The sequence below is a fragment of the Sander vitreus genome, chromosome 1, assembly GCF_031162955.1.
Source record: "Sander vitreus isolate 19-12246 chromosome 1, sanVit1, whole genome shotgun sequence".
In the NCBI taxonomy this organism is placed as follows: domain Eukaryota; kingdom Metazoa; phylum Chordata; class Actinopteri; order Perciformes; family Percidae; genus Sander; species Sander vitreus.
In genome coordinates this window covers 30,104,483-30,123,725 of record NC_135855.1, presented here as the reverse complement: position 1 = coordinate 30,123,725, position 19,243 = coordinate 30,104,483, and the positions used below count along the sequence as shown (strand labels likewise).

Here is a 19,243-nt window from a genome sequence, read left to right as displayed (position 1 = left end):
ACCCATAGCTCTTTGGCAGTCAGTGGGATCTGCCTATATAAGGCTGTTCTATTCCTACTGCTTCTCCTTTGGGGATCCAATGCAATTGTCGCTCATGGGACAATGCATGCCAGAGAGCCTGGTAGGTTTTACCATCTTATATTTCATCATATTATAAAACTGTTTTTTTTGTCCATATAATTCTAAAGAACAAATGGGGGGGGGGGGGTCATTGTAACTCCACACGTTCATGTTTGGAAAGTAACTGTGACTGAAAGACTGAGAGAGTGTACTGCTCATATAAATGGACTTAAAAGTGAATGCGTCATTCTCCTGATTGACAGGCTCATATGATTCTTTACTACATCTGTACACAGAGCTAAAAAGTTTAAGGAGAAGAGCAGCCAACTACTGACCACAAGTGGTCCCTCTCTTCTTTGAGCACATGTAATCAATTGGAAACAAAATGGAGAGAAAAAACATCACCCTGTTTTTTTTAAATCCTCTCTTCCTATTTGGAGAACCACCAAACCTGGGATGACCTTGTATTTGTACATGTATATTACATGGACTTATTGTGGATTTTTCTTCTTCAGAAGGATTTTTCTTGTTAGATCTTTTACTAAATAGCTTTTCATTTTTTAGTGCTGGCATATTGTGTTTTGTAAAATAAATGGTCCATAGACAAGTTTTGGAAAGTGTGATGTGCTCTTGTGCCTATTTGCAGGCCAACTATAAATAGTCCAGCGGCTTACGCATGCTCATGTTTGATTGGAAATTGCAGTGCCTTAGGTCAGTGCCGTGGGGTATCTGTCAAAGGAGGGAGAGAAACTTGTGAATGGTGAGTTAACTTTAGAAAATAGACTTCTGAACGTTGTTTATGTAAATATTGAACAGGGCAACTAGCCAAATAGGGCGTTTTTTACAGAGCATCTCTTACTGATGTTTGTGTTTTTAACCTCAAACCATAGAAAAAAACTTTTTTGAAAGTATACATTTCAATAGAACTTTATGTAACATAACTTCCTGTTGTCTGTGTTTTCATGTTTTTTTAACTCCTTGTTCTCTTTCATATCTCAATAATTTCTCTGGAAAGCCAAAAGAAAAGTGACAACACAAACCTTTGTCCTCTGAAGAACTTTTTTCCCTTCTGAGTATTCCTTTTTCGGGTGAAAAATGGGTTCACGGAGGACAATGACACGCTCCTCTTCTAGCAATGGAAGATCCAGCGATGGGGATAATATCAGTGGGAGTAGCCGGCCTAGTGGCTGCAGCTACCTCTCTAACGTGAGGCCAGAGAACAGGTACGGATTCAACACTAACCTGGTGTGTTGTGCTACAGTACCTGTTAAAAAACACTATAGAGACCATGTTAGTCCAACATCAGGACTTCAACATTTTCCAAAGACAGACCCGTGTGGCATACTATTATTTTGTTTGTTGCCATGGTCACCAGAGTTTAAATAAACTGTTGATTAAGAATAGCATCTCAGTTACACCATGGGCCCCATTTCACATCAAGCAATACACCAACAGCTTCTGCATGGAAAGATTCGTTCATGGAACAGGCAGTGTTGACCATATAGGTTCCACTCTTTAATGATACCTTAGTTCAAAGGCTACAAAGAGTGTTTTTAGATAATAATAATAATAATAATAATAATAATAATAATAATAATAATAATAATTGATTCTTTGTCATCCTTTGTTGGCCTTTAACAAGACTTTTGCTAGTGTGATTTACTCCACAACAATGTGCGATGTCACTGCAAAATGATATGTAAGGATCATTTTGTGGGAATGGATCAGATGTTGTTTCCAGCAGGAATTAGGACAAACACTATGAGTACCCACAAAAAACTGAAATAATGAACAGGAAATGTAAGACACAATTTCCTGCAACACTGAAACAGTTGTAGCTTAAAAATGAATTTAAGCTAGAACTAAAACGTTTTATTGTAAACATTGAATCTCCAACCAGATAAACAGCAGTATAGTGCATTCTGCAAGCCATATACTGTGTAGAATATATAATTTTAGGGGGACTGTATTTAGTATGACTGTCTTTCTTAGTTTGCTTAATCATGAGTAACATGCAGTGAAGTGTAACAGTAACTGTGCACTGATCCAACACTGAAATGGATGTCAACACCAGACATGGATCAACTGCACGTCATGTATACAAGCAGCACGATTATGCTCTTATAATATGCATGAAAGCCAACATGAATTAGTATTAACATATGTGTGTTGATGTTTCTTCCACATTTCTACATGCAATGATGAGTTAATATTCTTGAACCATTATATTTATGGTGATGTTGATATTTCATTTTTATAATTAATGTCATATGGACTAATTAGACCTCTCTAAGGACACGCTGAATAGCTATTTATACTGAACTTCAGAAGTCAAAGATCACAAGAAATGCTTTCTTTTGTTTATGGTCTGTAAAGAAAAAAGAATGTTTAACAATTGCCTGTTTTTATTGCCTCTTGTGAGAACCAGATAACACTCAATAAGGACCAATCTTAGCCTAAATTTGGATTTGCCTTTGGTGATAAAATCAGCACACGCTTAGAGAAATAAGTTTTCTTTTCCTTCAATGCTCAATCATTACATGCTACTGTGGCTCCACCCAAGCCCCAGCCACAATTTTCCCAATTTTGGATTGTCTTATTCCAACAACAGCCAAGCTGGGTGGAGAACTGACTCAAAATATTTGTTTACATCCTTTTGAAAACTATGAAACTATGGGTGACGTCAGAGTCATTAAAGTCACGTCTTTCTACCGTGGTTGTTACAGAAATTATCGGTTTTAATCAGAAATTGTCTCTAAGCTGCATTACCTTCCATCACCAGGGCTTTAATGTGAAGGATGTCATCTAGAGGCAATGGAGGCAAGGTCTTAAGACAAAAATCACATCTGGTATTTTTTTCACAAACTTCAGCTGTTAAAGCTGCAATTTTTAATTCAGACAACCTTATACATAATTCCTGCAAATACTTTTGCTCTTGAGTCTGGAAACTGCTCATCTACACAAAACAATAACCCAGTATGTATGGAATAATGCTAAAATTACAATAACAACTTGACTGACCAGCTCCGTTGTCTTGCACAGGAGCACACTCTGCAGCATGATGGCCCAGTTAACTGAGGAAACACAGCCCTCCTTTGAAACTACCCTCAAGTCAAAAGCTGTGTCTGAGAATTGCAATGTGAAGTTCTCTTGTGTGGTTACAGGTAAACACGGCTTCACTGTAACACTTTGCAAGACCATACACCAGTTTATAAACTAATGGAAATGTATTACAGGGACACAAAAATGTTTTACCTCTGATATACACCTGGTTTCATGCATCTTTAGCATCTATTGAGAATAATTGAGAAAGTCTACAAGACAAGTTAATTCTCTATTTAATAACTGTATTCTTCTGTACAGCACTTTGGTCAACTTTGGTTGTTTTTAAGTGCTTTATAATTAAAGTTTGATTGATTGATATTTATGCTGCAGTGAAGGAATTGTGAACTAAACTGCTACCTCTTGTAGTTGATAGAAATTGTTTGCCCTGATATCCAGATTTTTTGTCTTAGTTTTCTTTTTTTTCTTTTTTTCAGGATACCCTACTCCTCAAGTGACTTGGTATAAGGATGATATCCAGTTAGACAGATACTGTGGACTGCCTAAATATGAAATATTCCGCAATGGACAAAACTATTCCCTGCACATTTACAAGTATGTATGTTTGGAAACACTGAAATGATATCTGACTGCACTTGTTCTACCAAGATTGAAACTGCATTAGCCTGTAAAGACTTTTTAAGAAATTTGAATGACTACACATCAAAGGGCAATCTGATGGAGGCAACAAACCCATAGTGTATTACCTCAATCTTTCTGCTATGCAGTAGTCCAAAATACTAAGAGGGTGCCTTGACATTCTTGCCCAAATTAAGTAAACCTAATAATAAACAGCTTATCCCCTGAGCACAGTTTAGCTAACACAGCACTTACTTTTGTTTTTGTCAGGGATCTTGCTCAATATAATTTTAATTAAGGCAACTTAAATTGGGTTCTCTTTGCAGTTGCACTGTGGAGGATGCAGCTATGTACCAGGCCTCAGCCAGCAACAGTAAAGGTATTGTGTCCTGCTCTGGGGTCCTGGAGGTGGGTGAAATGAACGAGTTCAAGATCCACCAGCGCTACTTTGCCAAGCTCAAACAAAAGGCAGAGAACAGACGCAGGGAAGCGGAAGGTAAAGAAAACCAGGAGCCGATAAGAACCATCAGTCCAGACCGCACGCAGAGGAAACGCCGTTCCACAATGGAGGCCTTTCTCAGCACACCAAGCTCCATGGAGGATGAGGGCAATGAGCAGAGCCATCAGGCTGTAGCGGTAGAGACTGTGGTCCGGTTACAGGAGGCAACTGTGGAAGAGGTGGAGGAAAAGCCTGTACCCATCGCTAATGGAGCTGTGTCTGCTGTAACTAATGGACAAACCATCAGTGAAAACGGCAACAAGAACGGGACATATATATATGACTCTGCCCAGAAGATTTTTACTGCTCACCAACCCAAAACTCCCTTTGTCAAAAAGAAGATTAAAATTTCCAACAGTACACCAGGAGAGCAGGCATCTGAGGAGAGGAGGGCAATAAATGAGACCTTAACCTCTGTAGCTATAGCCTGCACAGAGTCAGTACAGTCTGAGGGGAATTCAGAAGAGTTTATGGAAGTAGAGAACACTGATAGTTCATCAGCTGTGGATTCAGACTGCAGAAACATGACAGAACAACATCAGAAAACAGAAACAGAGGAAGTATCGCTAGCTAAAAGGCCTTTAAAGAATGAAAACATATGTGTTGAGGTAGCTGTGCCTTCACAGAAAGAACAGCTCACTGCTTCAGTACCCCCAACTGCTCTTAAATCTACAAGTCATGAGACTGTGTCAGAAACTGAAGGTAAAAAAGCTGCAAAGCATGAGAAGGAAGCTGGAAGCAAAGATACAGAACAAAATTTGGCAATGCAGAACCAAAGTCCTCACTTAACCTCAACAGAAGGACAGTCAAGTGCCGTAGTAGAACCTCAACAACCCCTAAGCATAGTTAAAGGGAACATTTCTGAAACAGAACATGTTACAGTCATGGATGTTGGTGAGAAGTCAAAGACTTCCATGGGTGGATGTTTACCACAAGGAGAGCCGGTGAACGCACCGTGTGAAAACAGGAATGCTTTACCTCAGTGTCCACATAAACAGCCTGGAGATCAGCTGTCTGCGAAGGAAACAAACCCCTGCCAAAATAATGTGTCTGTGTCTGCCCTGCTGAATGAGGTGAGCAGCAAGCCCTTGCATTAGTTCAAGAGTCCTTTATCTGCCTTATTTACAAGTATGCCCTGCTGTGTGACAAGAATTAAATGACGCAGGTCATGTTGACAGATCATGCAACAGGTAGATTAATGCAGTGCATATGATTTGTTGGTTCAAAGGGAGAGTTGCATTATTTCTTAGAATATAAAGGTAACGTTATATTTGTTTAATTTGGCAATCTGAAAATACTAGTATGTGGACTAAAGCAGATTTTCTCTAAAGTTTGACATTTTGGGAAATACATTGTTTGCTTGCTAGATGAGAAGGTCTATGCCACTGTTGAGCCAATGGGAGGTGCAGAAGTTTTGTTTTCTCTCAGACTACTTAAATTAAAATATGCTCAAAGGTTATCATGAAGCTTTTGACCAACAACGCCAAAATTATACTGCCTACCACAGCTTTAAACAAATGAGATATAACATGTTAATTAGTGAGCTTTAGAGGTTTTGGTAGATAGATTCTTACTTTTGGACAGAGGCAAGCTAGCTGTTTCCTCCTGTTTCAAGTGCTAGGCTAAGCTACTTAGGGCCACAGCTGCTGGCTGTAGCCTTTGACCATATATATATATATATATATATATATATATATATATATATATATATATATATATATATATATATACAGTATATCAGTATATCATTATATTAGTATACCAAATGACATATATCATATGTAATTTGGCAAATTCCCTAAATTAGGATTTGTTTTGCTATTTGAAATGTGAATGTTTATTGTCCACTGCTTATGCAATCGTCCTGACTCCAGCTGCATGGCTGAATGCTGACGGCACTGAGAGCTGAGACAAAACACTGCACAGCTGAAGCACCTCTTAAAATGATTCACATTCCTTTCTGGCCACACTTAAATGTAAAATAGCCACCTTACTTGTGAAAAGGCTTCACAGTGTCAGAATTAGATAGAATGTAAGGAAGGAAAACATGCAGAAATTAGCAAAAATGCATATTTTTTATGGATTTTATAACAATACTGCATACTATGTTCTAAGTAGTTTGAAGTTTTGCTTTTTGAAGGAACATAGGGGCGGAAACGAGAATAACCCTTGAAGGTCCTATGACATGCTGCTTTTTGGATGCTTTTATATAGGCCTTAGTGGTCCCCTGATCTGAAGTCTCTTTCCCGAAATTCAGCCGTGGTGTAGAATTACAGCCACTAGAGCCAGTCCCACAATGAGCTTTCCTTAGGATGTGTCATTTCTGTGTCTGTAGCTTTAAATGCTATTGAGGAGGAGAGAGGGGGGGCAAGGTGGAGGGTGGAGGTGTGGCCTTGACCAACTGCCATGCTTCGCTCGTTTGCAAGCCATGATGTCTCTCTCTTTCTCATGAGCGGGCCAAATTCTCTGGGCGGGCAAATCAGAGAAAGGGGAGGTAACCTTTCCCCTTATGACATCATAAAGGGAAGATTCCAGATCGGCCCATCTGAGCTTTCATTTTCTCAAAGGCAGAGCAGGATACCCAGGGCTTGGTTTACACCTATCGCCATTTCTAGCCACTGGGGGACCATAGGCAGGTTAGGGGAACTCATATTAATGTTAAAAAAAACTCATAAAGTGAAATTTTCATGCCATGGGACCTTTAAGCTATCATAGCTTATCTCATCCATGATGGAATGACTTATCACACAGGGAACCTCTCGTGCTAATTTAAAAAGGGATTCACCTCAATTGCAATCTTTATGGGTATTTAAAGCTCAACAAACATGCTTGTATGGCGCAGATGTATGAAAGAGAGAGCAGTGTGCTCACGTTTCACTATATAATATATCAAATATATCACTACAGTACAGTTTTTCAGTGTCGTGGCAAAAGGTTGAGCCTCAATGTTAGTTAATGTGCTGGATTTGGATTCTGGGTCAAGCTGAATGGATATGTCAATATGGATTTTAGAACTGTTTTCATATTCAAAATGTAAAAAAGAAATGATTCAAGAAATATCCTAAGGTTTGGTATACAGGCTTACTAACATTAATGCAAACACTAATATGGCAGGGATCCAAGCTGTTGAACCTCTGTCACTGAGAGCCATGTGAACATTGCATAATAGGTGAAGTAAAGATTTCTTGTTCATCACTAATTATATCGTTTCTTTGGTTCACACTTTTTGCTAAAGGGTCTTTCCATTCTATTCTCTGTTTGTTGCTGGTTACGCTGTTGCTGTTTATAAAATTATATGTGTTTATCTGTGTTCTGAATAGCCAGGGATAAGTGAATAAGTATTTACAGCATGGAAACCTCTGCTTGTATTTTGCCCCAAGGTTACACAGGCCCATACAATGATGAGCAGGAATGATGCACCTGTCAGCATTGAGCTTCCACCCCACCAGATGGACGTGCAACCACCACAAAAGACTCTATCAGAGAGCGAGACCACGACAAATAACATCCAGACCCCTTCATTGCACAGTGGTCTACAAGCAGCAGTGGACAAAATGATACAGGACACATGGGATCATTCCAGGGGATCAAATGAAAGCCATACAGTCCTTTTTACAGACCTACAGAAGTCAACCCTCCAAAGCCCCGGTGGTGGTGAGAACACCCAAGGGTATAACGTTTCTTCCAGCGCCCAGCAAAGCCAAGTTGATACAGCTATAAAAACTTTTGAAGGGACAGAAATACAAGTTAGTGAGAAGGTAGAGGGTAACGAGGTAGGTGAGATACTAGTGCAGTCTGACAGCGTGGCCCCAAATGAGAAGAAAGTTGAGATGGAGACTGAAAGTGCTGCTCTGCATATGATAGAACACACTGAAACAGAAATCACCAAAGGTACAGCAGATAAAGACACTAATGTTATCATTGTGGATGTATGTAATAAAGAAACTGAGAAGAATGAGCATATATTAAAAATGGCGGAGGGAACTAGTTCAGCATTACAGAATCTGAAGTCATCTCTATTTGAGCCTGCTATCCCACTCCTAACAAAAACTCAAAAAAACACAAACACATCCGAACTCCAGATTAAAGACTTCCAGGAAATTCATAAACCTGTAACAAAAGTCATATCTGTAGCTGAACTTTTGAGATCACAATTAAAGGCTCTTGACTCTACACTAACAAATTCAATGACCGCCATAGCAGTCAATGCTGGCTTTGTACAAGATCTAACTACAGCTGTGACAGAAACATGTGCGGAGTTAAAAGAGGATGGCAGAAAACTGGAAGTGAAGAAGTCTGACAAGAAAACTGAGACAAGTATTACTCCTCCTAGGAACATAAAGGAAACCCTCATGGAGGTTTATCATCAACTATATAAAACGGATCAGGAACAAATTCAGTCTCAAGGTGCAACTTCACCGCCTGTTCAGGCTTTACAAAAACCTCTTGTAATCCCACCCATCTCTGTCGTAGACACTTGCACCACTATAGAGACTGCAGGACTTCAGGACAGTGACAAAAGATATGATGAAGGTTTTTTAAACATGTGCCAGGAAAATGGAGCATCAACTCTGGTTCCTCTGAAAGATTGCCCTGTTGTTTTGCTTTCTGGGAGTGAAAATGTCAAACACAATTTTCCCCCTTTGACTTCTGAGGACGAACTTACCAAAAGACTTACATCTGGAACTGTCAGTCCAGAACCTGGGACTCCACTTGCAGTGATAAAGGCCAGCAGTCAAAAGATAAATATTACAGTTTTGGAACATGCCAAAGGTGAACCTGTTCAAAGCAAAGACATGTTAACCTCAGAAACACAACTCAACAGCAAAACTGTAAAGACTATTCCTGAAATGAATTCCACAACACTAGATCAATACAAAATAGAAGAACATGACACAAAGAACTGTTCTTTGCAGAGTGCAAAAAGGATTCCCACTAAAAGTGTACTTGGCACAGATACACAAGAGGAAAATCTTCACATCATTCAGCAGGACAGCTCTATGGTTGAGGATTTTCCAAGGACTGACTCCTTCAGCAATCCAACTTCTGAGGCTAGTCCATTGTTAAAGAAAAGAGAGAGTGTTTCTCCCATTTCTTCTGCTACTCCACAAGAGCTGGCATCTGGGGCCAGACGCAAAATACTAGTACCCAAGGCCAAACCTGAGGAGGCCTCAGAGGCCACATCACCAGTTGATAACCAAATTCAGAAAAAGGAAGTTCCTACAGAGAGCAGCAAGCTTTTCGCAAGTCCTGTGACCTTCTCTACGTCTCCAAGCCTGTCACGACGGTCACCTCTGCTTCAGCCCCGTGGGGAGCAAACGTCCCCTGGAGAAAGACGTTCTCCGCTCTTAAGCAGGAGGAAGACGACATCTGAGACTCAAGCACCAAGCCAGCCTGAGGAGCTCCACAGCCCCATAACTGAGGTGAAACCTGCAGAGAAGGACAAGCAGGACCCATTCAAAGGTAAAATAGCTGTCAACATTAGTGCATGTTTATGTGGTATTATGTGTATATTAATCAGTATGGCATTTTGACACAGGCATGGGGTTACAGTGAATATAGTTATCAGTTTATTATATACTTTAGAGCTATAGTGCGTAGTTTCTGTCACCCCCATGAGGAATTGTAAGTAATGACAACAACACTGTTGGTGCATCCACATGACGCAAGTCTTCGGTGATCGCGTACCACCCCCACCCGGCCTCCAGGTGAAGAGGTCTTTTAATTTGAACGTCCTCTTTGTCTCCAAAGCTGAACGCTGCTGTTGTCCATTCTTGGCGGTGACGTAAAACTGCGTGCGAAAGTCATACATAGCCATACTGAGAAATACAGAGAGAGTTTTGTATCAACACATTGGCAATGGCTTGAATGTAACCGACGTTCATTAATATAAAATATGTGCGCACTATAGCTTTAAAGCAAAGAAACCTTTGCTATGTAGCGTATATATGGCACATGCAGTATATATCAGACTGGATACATCAGGTTGCTTGATAATTAGAAGATAGGGAAGTTTCCTTACCATGTTGTCTGTGTCGGGTCTCTTTTCCCACCAGCTCCTCAAGTTATTCGTAAGATCAGGGGCGAAACCTTCGCAGACGCCTCAGGACACTTGAAACTGTGGTGCCAGTTCTTCAACGTTCTTAGTGACTCTACAATCAAATGGTACAGAAATGAAGAGAGGATTGCTCAGATTAAAAAAAAGTAAGTTTCCAGAGTGACTCGAAAGTAAATCTGCAGTTTCACAAGAATTTGAACATACTTTAAATGAATAAATGAAATATATTATTTCCTATAAAATGTATCTCTGTGTGTTATCTATATTAGCAAGAAATATAGCTGTGGTAATTTGTTTGTTTCTCAGTGCAGGGGATGAAACTCAGGTCAATCTTGCCATTGTTCAGGCATCATGCAAAGACTCTGGTGTTTACGGATGCACAATCACAAATGAATATGGATCCGACTCCACAGACTGTCTTCTTAGTGCAGATAGTATGTACTCTTTTAGCTTACATTTGGCATAAAATAAAAAATGTTCCTTGCATTTGCATTACTGGGTTGCAACAAGTCTCATTCTGTCTTCTCTCTCACTGTGTTGCAGTTTTGGCTGGAATGTCCCTACGTGAGGACCTTGGTGGTAAGATGAGATTTTACATGTTAAGATCACAGTTTTTCCAGTGTGAGAACCCAAATGCTTTTCTGACTGCCATTCTTACATTCTTCTGTACGCAGTTGGAGAGGAAATCGAAATGACACCCATGATATTCAACAAGGGTGTGGCTGATTCTGGTGTCTGGGGTAACAAATTATTTGGCCGTATAATGATGCAGGAATCTCATATTGGTGATGGCTGTTCTCATAAAGTTTGGAGGGCAAAAGTCATCTATGGTCTAGAGCCTGTGTTCGAGTCTGGAAACACATGTATCATTAAAGTGCGCAACCCCATCGCCTATGGAGGCAAAGCAGAAAGCTGCCTTATAGACAGGAACCTCGACATTATCAAGCAGGTACATAAGTTTGATTTTGTAATCTATTTGCATCTTCTTAAATTTAAATGTCATTCAATGGACTAACAAATCCAGCATTAAAGTGAATCAGTCTTGTGTCATTCTTGCCACGCGCGTAGGATTACTGAGGCATTAATCAAAATAAGATTAAATAAATGTACTGATTTAAGTTGAGCTTATCTTTACTGGCTTTTCTCCAATGTTCTGCATACAGGAGTGTAAAATTCAGAACTTGGCTCGTGAATACTGCAAAATCTTCTCGGCAGAGGCAAGAGTGATTGAAAACTTTGGCCCCTCTCTTGAGTAAGTACAATCAGTTAACTCCTTATCAAATGCTAACATCCTCTTGAGTATTATTTACAGTACATGAAACATAAAAGTCATTCACAGCATGCCAATCTATGTCACACAGGGTGATTCCAGTCTACCTGATGTACCGACCAGCAAATACAGTCCCTTATGCATCAGTAGAGGCTGATCTGACAGGAGTCTATCAGAAATACTCTGTCCTGGATAAGACAGGCAGAATAGACACGAGGTCTGGCTCTGAGGCTGAGCAGAAGTGCTGTGCACTGCAGCACTGGATCTTTCAGTGGACCAATGGCAATCTGCTACTCACTCGGCTAGAAGGTAGGCTGACGCTTGAATGCAACAGGGCAATGTGAAATTTATGTTTTCCCTAAATTTGTGGCTACAATATTTAAGAATATGATGATGCTTTGGTCACCTTCTTTTTTTTACCTCCTGGTTTATCCTACAACATGACAAACATTCACATTTACAAAGTTTGTGTTAAAATCAGTAGCATATTGAACAGAAGAGGCCGTGATCATGTGAAGCTTAAAATTGGTTGACAGATTACACACTTTACCATAGCAAATGGGCTAAAATATTGCTTGCAATAGGGAGAAGTGTGCTGAGCTACTTAAAACTTTGCTAACCTTCTCAACCCTTAATGTGTATTTTAAACACCTTCAGGTCCATTGCACACAATTTGTTATGCAGCATTTACGATAAAATAAGAATTTTATGTAGTTTTACATTTTTTCTCCCTCTTATAATTTAAGGACTGAATTTAATGTGGTGACAGTTCAAATTGCATGTCTGTCACATTTGAATAATGTTACCTGAACAACAGAAAAATAAAGTAATTGCGTGGTGTTGTTTTGCAGGTGTTGACACCAAGATCACCAATGTCGGGATTTCAGTCAAATCGACGGGGTTAGTATATTTGTGTTGTTTCTGTAAATGATGCTGTGAAAACCTCATTTTACAGGTAATTTACATTTATACTCATCACGACTGTAACATTTTTTGTCTGATGTGTGTTGCTGCAGGCATCAAGGGCTGTCTGTTGAAGGGAATCCCAAAGTGTTTGAGCAATTTGTCTCCCAGCACCAGTGTAACTATTTCTGTGGTCTGCTCACCCTGAGGTCACTAAAGGTCATAGACTCTTTATTGACGCCAATGAAGCCCAAGGGCTCCAAGAGCCCGTTACTTCAACGCAAAATGGCTGCTGGCTCCTCCAGCCCTCAGATCGGCCGGAAAGCTGCTGGCAGCCCCAGACTGCCCAGGAAGACTGAGCCAGAGGGCAGAAAGACCCCCACAACACAAAAAGCTGCTGATGCTCCAAAAGATGTTAATCACAAAATTATCACTCAATAAGACATGAAAGATCTCACATTTTCTCAATGGAGCAGTATTCTGATCAAATGCCATTGATTGTCTACGTGATGAAGTCCTAAACCAGAAATGGTTCTCTGTTGGGTATGTATTAGCAAAACAGCCCAGGAGGAAGAGACAGAAAGAAGGCTGATACACTTTGAGAGGGGCATACAACCATTCAGATACACTATGAGAGGGGCATACAACCATCCAGATACCAGGAAAGAGATTAATAATAATAATATGACTTAACTATTTAATTTTAACAGCCACCATTCCTTGCCATTATCACTTATTGTGGATTGATGCCCTCACGTGTTGTAGTGTTTTTATATTGTATCCTTCATTCAACCAATCTTAGGGTTGAAACTACAGCGCAGTAGCGAGTAGTAGCTTTCCTGGGTTTATATTCTATCAATCCCTGTACCATTGTAGGTCTCAGATTGTGAATCCCAATCTCAGGTCAGTGTATTTGTACTAAATGAATGTGCAAAATAACACATTTTGAACTGAAGTGGCATTATATGTAGTCTTAGTGTCCTTGTAAATGGAAAAGCACAAACATGTATCTGTTGTAGTCACCCTTTTGAGAATGTAGAGCAGTTATGTCAATTGAACCATAACAGATACACAGTACTGCACATTTTTAAGGCTGGGAGAAAACAACCTATATTTTGTCAATATTGTATCAAGCCAAATAGCTTCACATGAAACTGTTGTAAAGTGGCAAATGGTGCTGTGCTTTTATACTGTAACTGTTTACTTGCTGTTCTACATTGCACTGCATTTTTAGAAACTGCACCTTTGAATGCAACTGGCTGTAAAATAAAAGATATGATTACGGCTTGTACGTTTGGAGACAATGTGAAAGTGCATGACGTGCTATTTCAATTTTGAGTGTCATTCTTAATAGAAATTAGCATATCGTGGAGTGGGCTGAATCACTGTAATGAAAGCCATCCCACTCCGTCTATCTGACATCAGCAGTCACTCATTATCATGAAGAAAGATAAGTAACCCGGTGTTATCTCAGTGACTCCTATTATCTGAGAGGACTACGTCACATTTCCTTCTGCCACTATACTGACATGCACCCGTTATTTATAGCATTTCTATGAAAAGCATTGCCATATTTGGGCTGATTCCTTTAGACAATTTTAGTAAAGCAACACTTTATCAATATTTTTTCAGCTGAGATCTTTTTTTCAAGATGTAAAGCTAATCTACTCTGCCGTAGACAGCAAATTAATATCCAACAGTATCCTATCTGTCAAGTAACATCTAAGTGGAGCATGAATGTAAAACACAGCCGTCTTGGAATACACTTATCACAAAAGTGCACAAATATGTCAAAGGGGATCAGCAAAGATTAAAACAAGACTAAGGGTCCACAGCCATATGAGCTTCTCTGTGATTATACTGAATAGGTGCAACAATGCTTTGATCTTAAACGTTAACATGCTAATATTTAGCATGTAATTTAGGTTTAACAGATCTCAATTGTAGTTTAGCGTTTCAACATGCTAACATTTGCTAATCAGTACTAAATACAAAGCACAGCTGAAGCTGAGGGGGATGTCTTTTGCTGGTATTCAATTTAATGATGGCACTGGATTAAAAAATAGAGGGCTCATCAAAGTTATTACGATTCATCCTGAGGAGGACATCAAGGTGTTTACAATCCATCCAATAGTTATTGAGACATTTCACTAAAACCCACAAATACAGTCAGGAGATCACCAAAGTCAGTAGGATTAATCCTCTGTGAACAAAGGATGTCTGTACAAGATTTCATGGCAATCCATCTCATAGTTGTTGAGATATTTCAGAGATATTTGTAGTTTGACTGCTTCCATGGCTAAAAAAAGGCATTGCATGTTCACACATAGATCCAGAATAATTTGTTTTCATATAATATCATATATACATTTGGAATAAATACACTACAGGATTCATCACGTTATGCTGTAGGATCTTATGAATATCTAACATGAGAAGAGACATTGTGGGTAGTGTAAGAAAAAAAATAATCCTTCTTTAAGCCATTGCATGCTTAACAGCGCTACCACCCTGGGTGTAAATCAGATTCCTTCAGAGATATTAGAGAATGAAGTGTTGCTTGCAACCAGTGTGTGTTTACAGGGTGAAAGGCTAACTTCATCATGATAATCATTTGTGATTCATTAGTGAGTCATAGTTTATGTAAGCGGTGCCCCCTCACGCACAAGTGTGTGTGGTGCCGGAAGCTATGTATGCCTAAGAGTTAAAAAAAAAAATTCACTCAGTGTCACTTCTGATGTTGTCATGGTCAGATGCTGATACAGAAGGAGACGTGACAGGCTTTTTTGTGAGGTAGCTGATACTTCTGTTATATAGTCTATATTTCTTACACTCTACTGTTATAATCTGTGACCCGTACGTATCAATTTGTAACAAAATGCACAGTAGGCCTGTGCCTGATATTGACTTGAAAAGCAGGTCATAACACGTGCAATAGGCTACTACAGCATCATCATGAATTATAGATAATGGCATGCACAGACTTTCCAGTGTGTTTAATGTCTGGGGCGAAGAAAAACAATCATCTGTAACAATGAGAACAAACCTTTATTTAAATGTCAATAGAACAAAACTGCATGAGATCTGGCCCACGTGTCTCATTAAGTCATTGATTTCCACCACGTCAACTTGGCGCTGAAGCTGCTGCTCTCCATTCATGACTCTATTTAGAAGACGTGGCTGGATTTGCGGACCAGCCACACGGGAGGTATCGTAGATCAACAAACTGGATGAAGTGTAATTGAGGTGTGATAACAACATGGAGAAGGTTGGACCTATCACGAGACAACACACTCCTGCCACCTACTGTTAGTTCAATCACCGCACCATTGATGAAAACAAGACAAGTAAAACAACTTTACTTACATTTTTTAAGTTGACTAAACTGTCTATGGATATATTGAGGTGAATGTGTGGTTTGTCAGGAAAGAGGTTAAATACATTTCCCACAGTCACATCTGTCAATGCTAAATACGACTGCTATTACAGATTTCACATTGGAGGGTTTGATGGGCCAAATATTTAGTCACTGAATAGCAGTTTTCAAATGGCAATGAAGAACCAGTAGAGGTATAGTTCTATTTTATTCCAAAAAGTGACATACTCATCACAAAATATACACAGAAATAAAAGTATTAATAGTATAAAGGTAGGTCAAGGGTTATATCCACAATATCACTGAGTGGAAAAATATGTAAAATCAATACTATTTTTTCAACTCAAATCATATCATGCACCATGATCTCTTTACATAGTCAGTATCTTGTCTATTAGAAAAATTGCATTTGTCTGAGAGGAATAATGTCAGACAATGACACATATCTTAATCCAAATTAGATTCCTGCAAGGAGTTACAGAAACAATTATGAGCGAAGCGTGGAAATTACAGAAAAAAGATGCATTGGCACAGCTCTTCCAGCTGCACTGAGTAGCTCTGGTCAAATGCTACAAAGAACACTGAATCACTCACAGTAATCTCAGCATTAATACCCATGATAAGACGTAGCAAATGAAAGAATTGTAAGTCCTTAACTGTAGAAATTGTGTGTGTATAGGCCTAAGTAATTGCCATTTCATTTAATAGGACATATTGTTGAGATAATGTGAAGACCTCACACTCGGTCTTTAGCACATTAAACACTTTCAGTCTCACATTCAGGCTCATTATGTGTAAAAATGTAAAAATATGCAAAGACCTTATTTCATTTTGATAGTTTCGACAGATATTATAAAATAACATCTCTACATTCAGCCAGACATTATTTGTACAATATCAGAGGCACGATGAGGATACACAGTCAGTAAGAGCTCATTCAATCGAATGGAAAAAAAAATAAAACAGAAAAAACAGAAACAGCGACACGTGTGGTATCTAAGAACCATCCTCTCACAAGGCTGCCTGTTATTCTGACCTCTCATTGTTGTGCCTGACTGACCTCAATTACCATTGGCAGGCCAGGGTAGTTGTGACCATTTTGGCAGATTATATGAAAATTATCACACGTCCCTAAATGCCACAGACTAGTTGGCATTTGAACAAGGTTTTATCTCCAGTACACCAAAAGTCCCAGGCTGCCATTGGTCTCGGTGCCATCGCTAAGTTGACTGTCAGTGCTAAGTTAATCTACCATATCACAGCAAGCTATTGCTGACTACAAAATAATTACATTCTGATGCATATCTCAGGTTATTTCTTTTCATGGGGGAACATAAAGGCTAAATCTGAATAAAATCAGTGTTGTCTAAATGCTGTATGGATATGCACATAGTGCTGTCCAATAGTGCTGAGCAATCCTCCTTTCAAATACTGCAGAGAAAGAGGAGACGTGCATACTAGATGAGTCTGCAACAGTCATCAATATGCTGCTAAATCTGCTCAATTATGTTTTGCATAAAGCTCACCACAGCCACTTCTTGTGACATCTGCAATATCTACAACACTGGGTTATCACCTGGTATCAATCCATATTTATTAGGGGTATTCCTAGCTAAGATGCATTGTGGGCAACCTCTAAAAAACTGTAATGGTTTTCAATATCGCTCAATGCTCTTGGTGGTATGTAGTTAAAAAACAATCAAAACATGAGCCTTTAATTTGGTCTTTGGTGTTTTTTTGCCCCCAACGTCTCCTCCCAGGCAGCGCGGCAATGGTTATGTTTAGGGTTAAGGTTAGGGTTAGCTGCCTGGAAGGCGCCGTTGGAGGCAAAAAACACCATCCAGCCTTTAATTTCATTCGGCGAACAATTGGTACCACTTCACATCTTCTGTCCTCTGCTCATTTTCACAAATGATAAAGGATATGCAGCAACCACAGCCTCCTCTGTATGAAGCATGGCAAATGTATCACCAAGACGCCAAGACACAACAGTTCACAACAATCTGAGGGAGTAAAGCCATCAGAAACCAACTGTGAAATTCAGTTTGGCATTCAGCATTCACACTCTGCTTGTTAATGTATGCTTAGATGAAGCATATATGGAAGTATGACTTTAGACAAATTTCCATTACATAATGCTCTTTAAGGAATATAACAAAAAACAAAATTGTCGAATCCAAAGAGTACTTTTATGTTAGAAACTGCCCAAGAGAAGCATAGACATTAATGAACAACTGAACTCTGCAGTGTGTGGGAACTTGACAGCTGCCATTGTTCCCTAAGTGCACTTTCATGCATGCAGCACAGATTGCACAGAAGAAAGTTGTGTTACAAAATTATGTGTAAAATTTTCAATTTTTTAATCTGATAATTACACACAACTGTAAATGATTTGAGGTTTAATATGTCCTTGTTTGTTTGGTTTGACAGATTGGATCATCTGTATTTTATAAATCTTACTCAGGGGACAAAAATGAATGTAATACTTTCAGGATACTCCTTTAACATTGGCACCATTAATGAATACACTTGATTTACCCACCAACAATTATAAACATTCAGTATTAATGTTGTTCTTCAGTGGATAAATGTAAAACGTAATATAAAGATAAAGAGCTTTTTTATTTTAAATCTTTCCTTGGGGTTACCATTTATTGTAACGTAAATCTCCAATGTTATAACATGGGCCCTTTCATTATTGATCAGTATCTGTATGTGTGTCCCTGCAAATACGTGTCCCTAGGAAAACCAAACAGTGTTGCTGAAACACATTGCATCAGGGAAGAACAAAAAATAATTCAGAAAAACACACAGTGAACCCAGTCTCAGAACATGTTGTGAAATTAAATTGAATGAGTTAAACACTGAGGGAAAAAACAATTAAGTATTAGTCATATAAATGCTAACATAAAACCTGACGTTTTAACGATGGCTCAAACAAGTGTAACATATGTCACTAATAATAAACACAGGCTGAGTCAACAAACTAAAATGGCAGGTGGGTTTCACGTGTGTGGTCACTAATTATGTTATCACTTACTCAGTCAAACACACTTCCTATAGGAAATTAGATGTGGTCCATGATAAAAGAAAGCAGTTAATAATTAGTGGTGGTGAAAGCTTCTCACATGTGTTACAATTTTGACAGTCCAGCTGTTGATTAAGGTTGTAGTGGAAAGTAAACTCACCTACACTCACTTTATGCATGGTTTTATTTGCAGAATAGAGTTTACCCAACTTTAAAGGCATCCATTAATATGTCATAAATTATTAATTCAGAGTGATTGTTTTTATTGGTGGTTGTTTGTTTTGGATACCGACTGAGTCATAATAATTATATCACTGATCCTAAGCCTTACGTCATTTGACTCACAGTGGGAAAGAAAGGCTATTGTA

General features: G+C 39.0%; 1 protein-coding gene across 1 annotated transcript; it reads left to right on the top strand.

Annotated features, from left to right (window-relative positions):
• The first annotated feature begins 1,155 nt into the window (after window positions 1-1,155).
• Window positions 1,156-12,912, top strand: alpk3b (alpha-kinase 3b). The gene is made up of 13 exons (XM_078257967.1): window positions 1,156-1,283; window positions 3,103-3,224; window positions 3,600-3,717; window positions 4,068-5,313; window positions 7,621-9,703; window positions 10,297-10,444; window positions 10,605-10,732; window positions 10,842-10,877; window positions 10,973-11,247; window positions 11,462-11,550; window positions 11,660-11,877; window positions 12,420-12,468; window positions 12,585-12,912. Exons 1-13 carry the CDS (start codon window positions 1,156-1,158, stop codon window positions 12,910-12,912), a joined length of 4,968 nt encoding a protein of 1,655 aa, XP_078114093.1.
• Window positions 12,913-19,243: the final 6,331 nt, after the last annotated feature.

Bases quoted from the DNA above. Each gene is read 5' to 3' on its own strand.
- alpk3b (XM_078257967.1), top strand. From the start codon at position 1,156: ATGGGTTCACGGAGGACAATGACACGCTCCTCTTCTAGCAATGGAAGA. The intron at 10,733-10,841 runs GTATGTACTCTT...ACTGTGTTGCAG, and splicing joins CTGTCTTCTTAGTGCAGATA to TTTTGGCTGGAATGTCCCTA. The intron at 12,469-12,584 runs GTTAGTATATTT...GTGTTGCTGCAG, and splicing joins ATTTCAGTCAAATCGACGGG to GCATCAAGGGCTGTCTGTTG.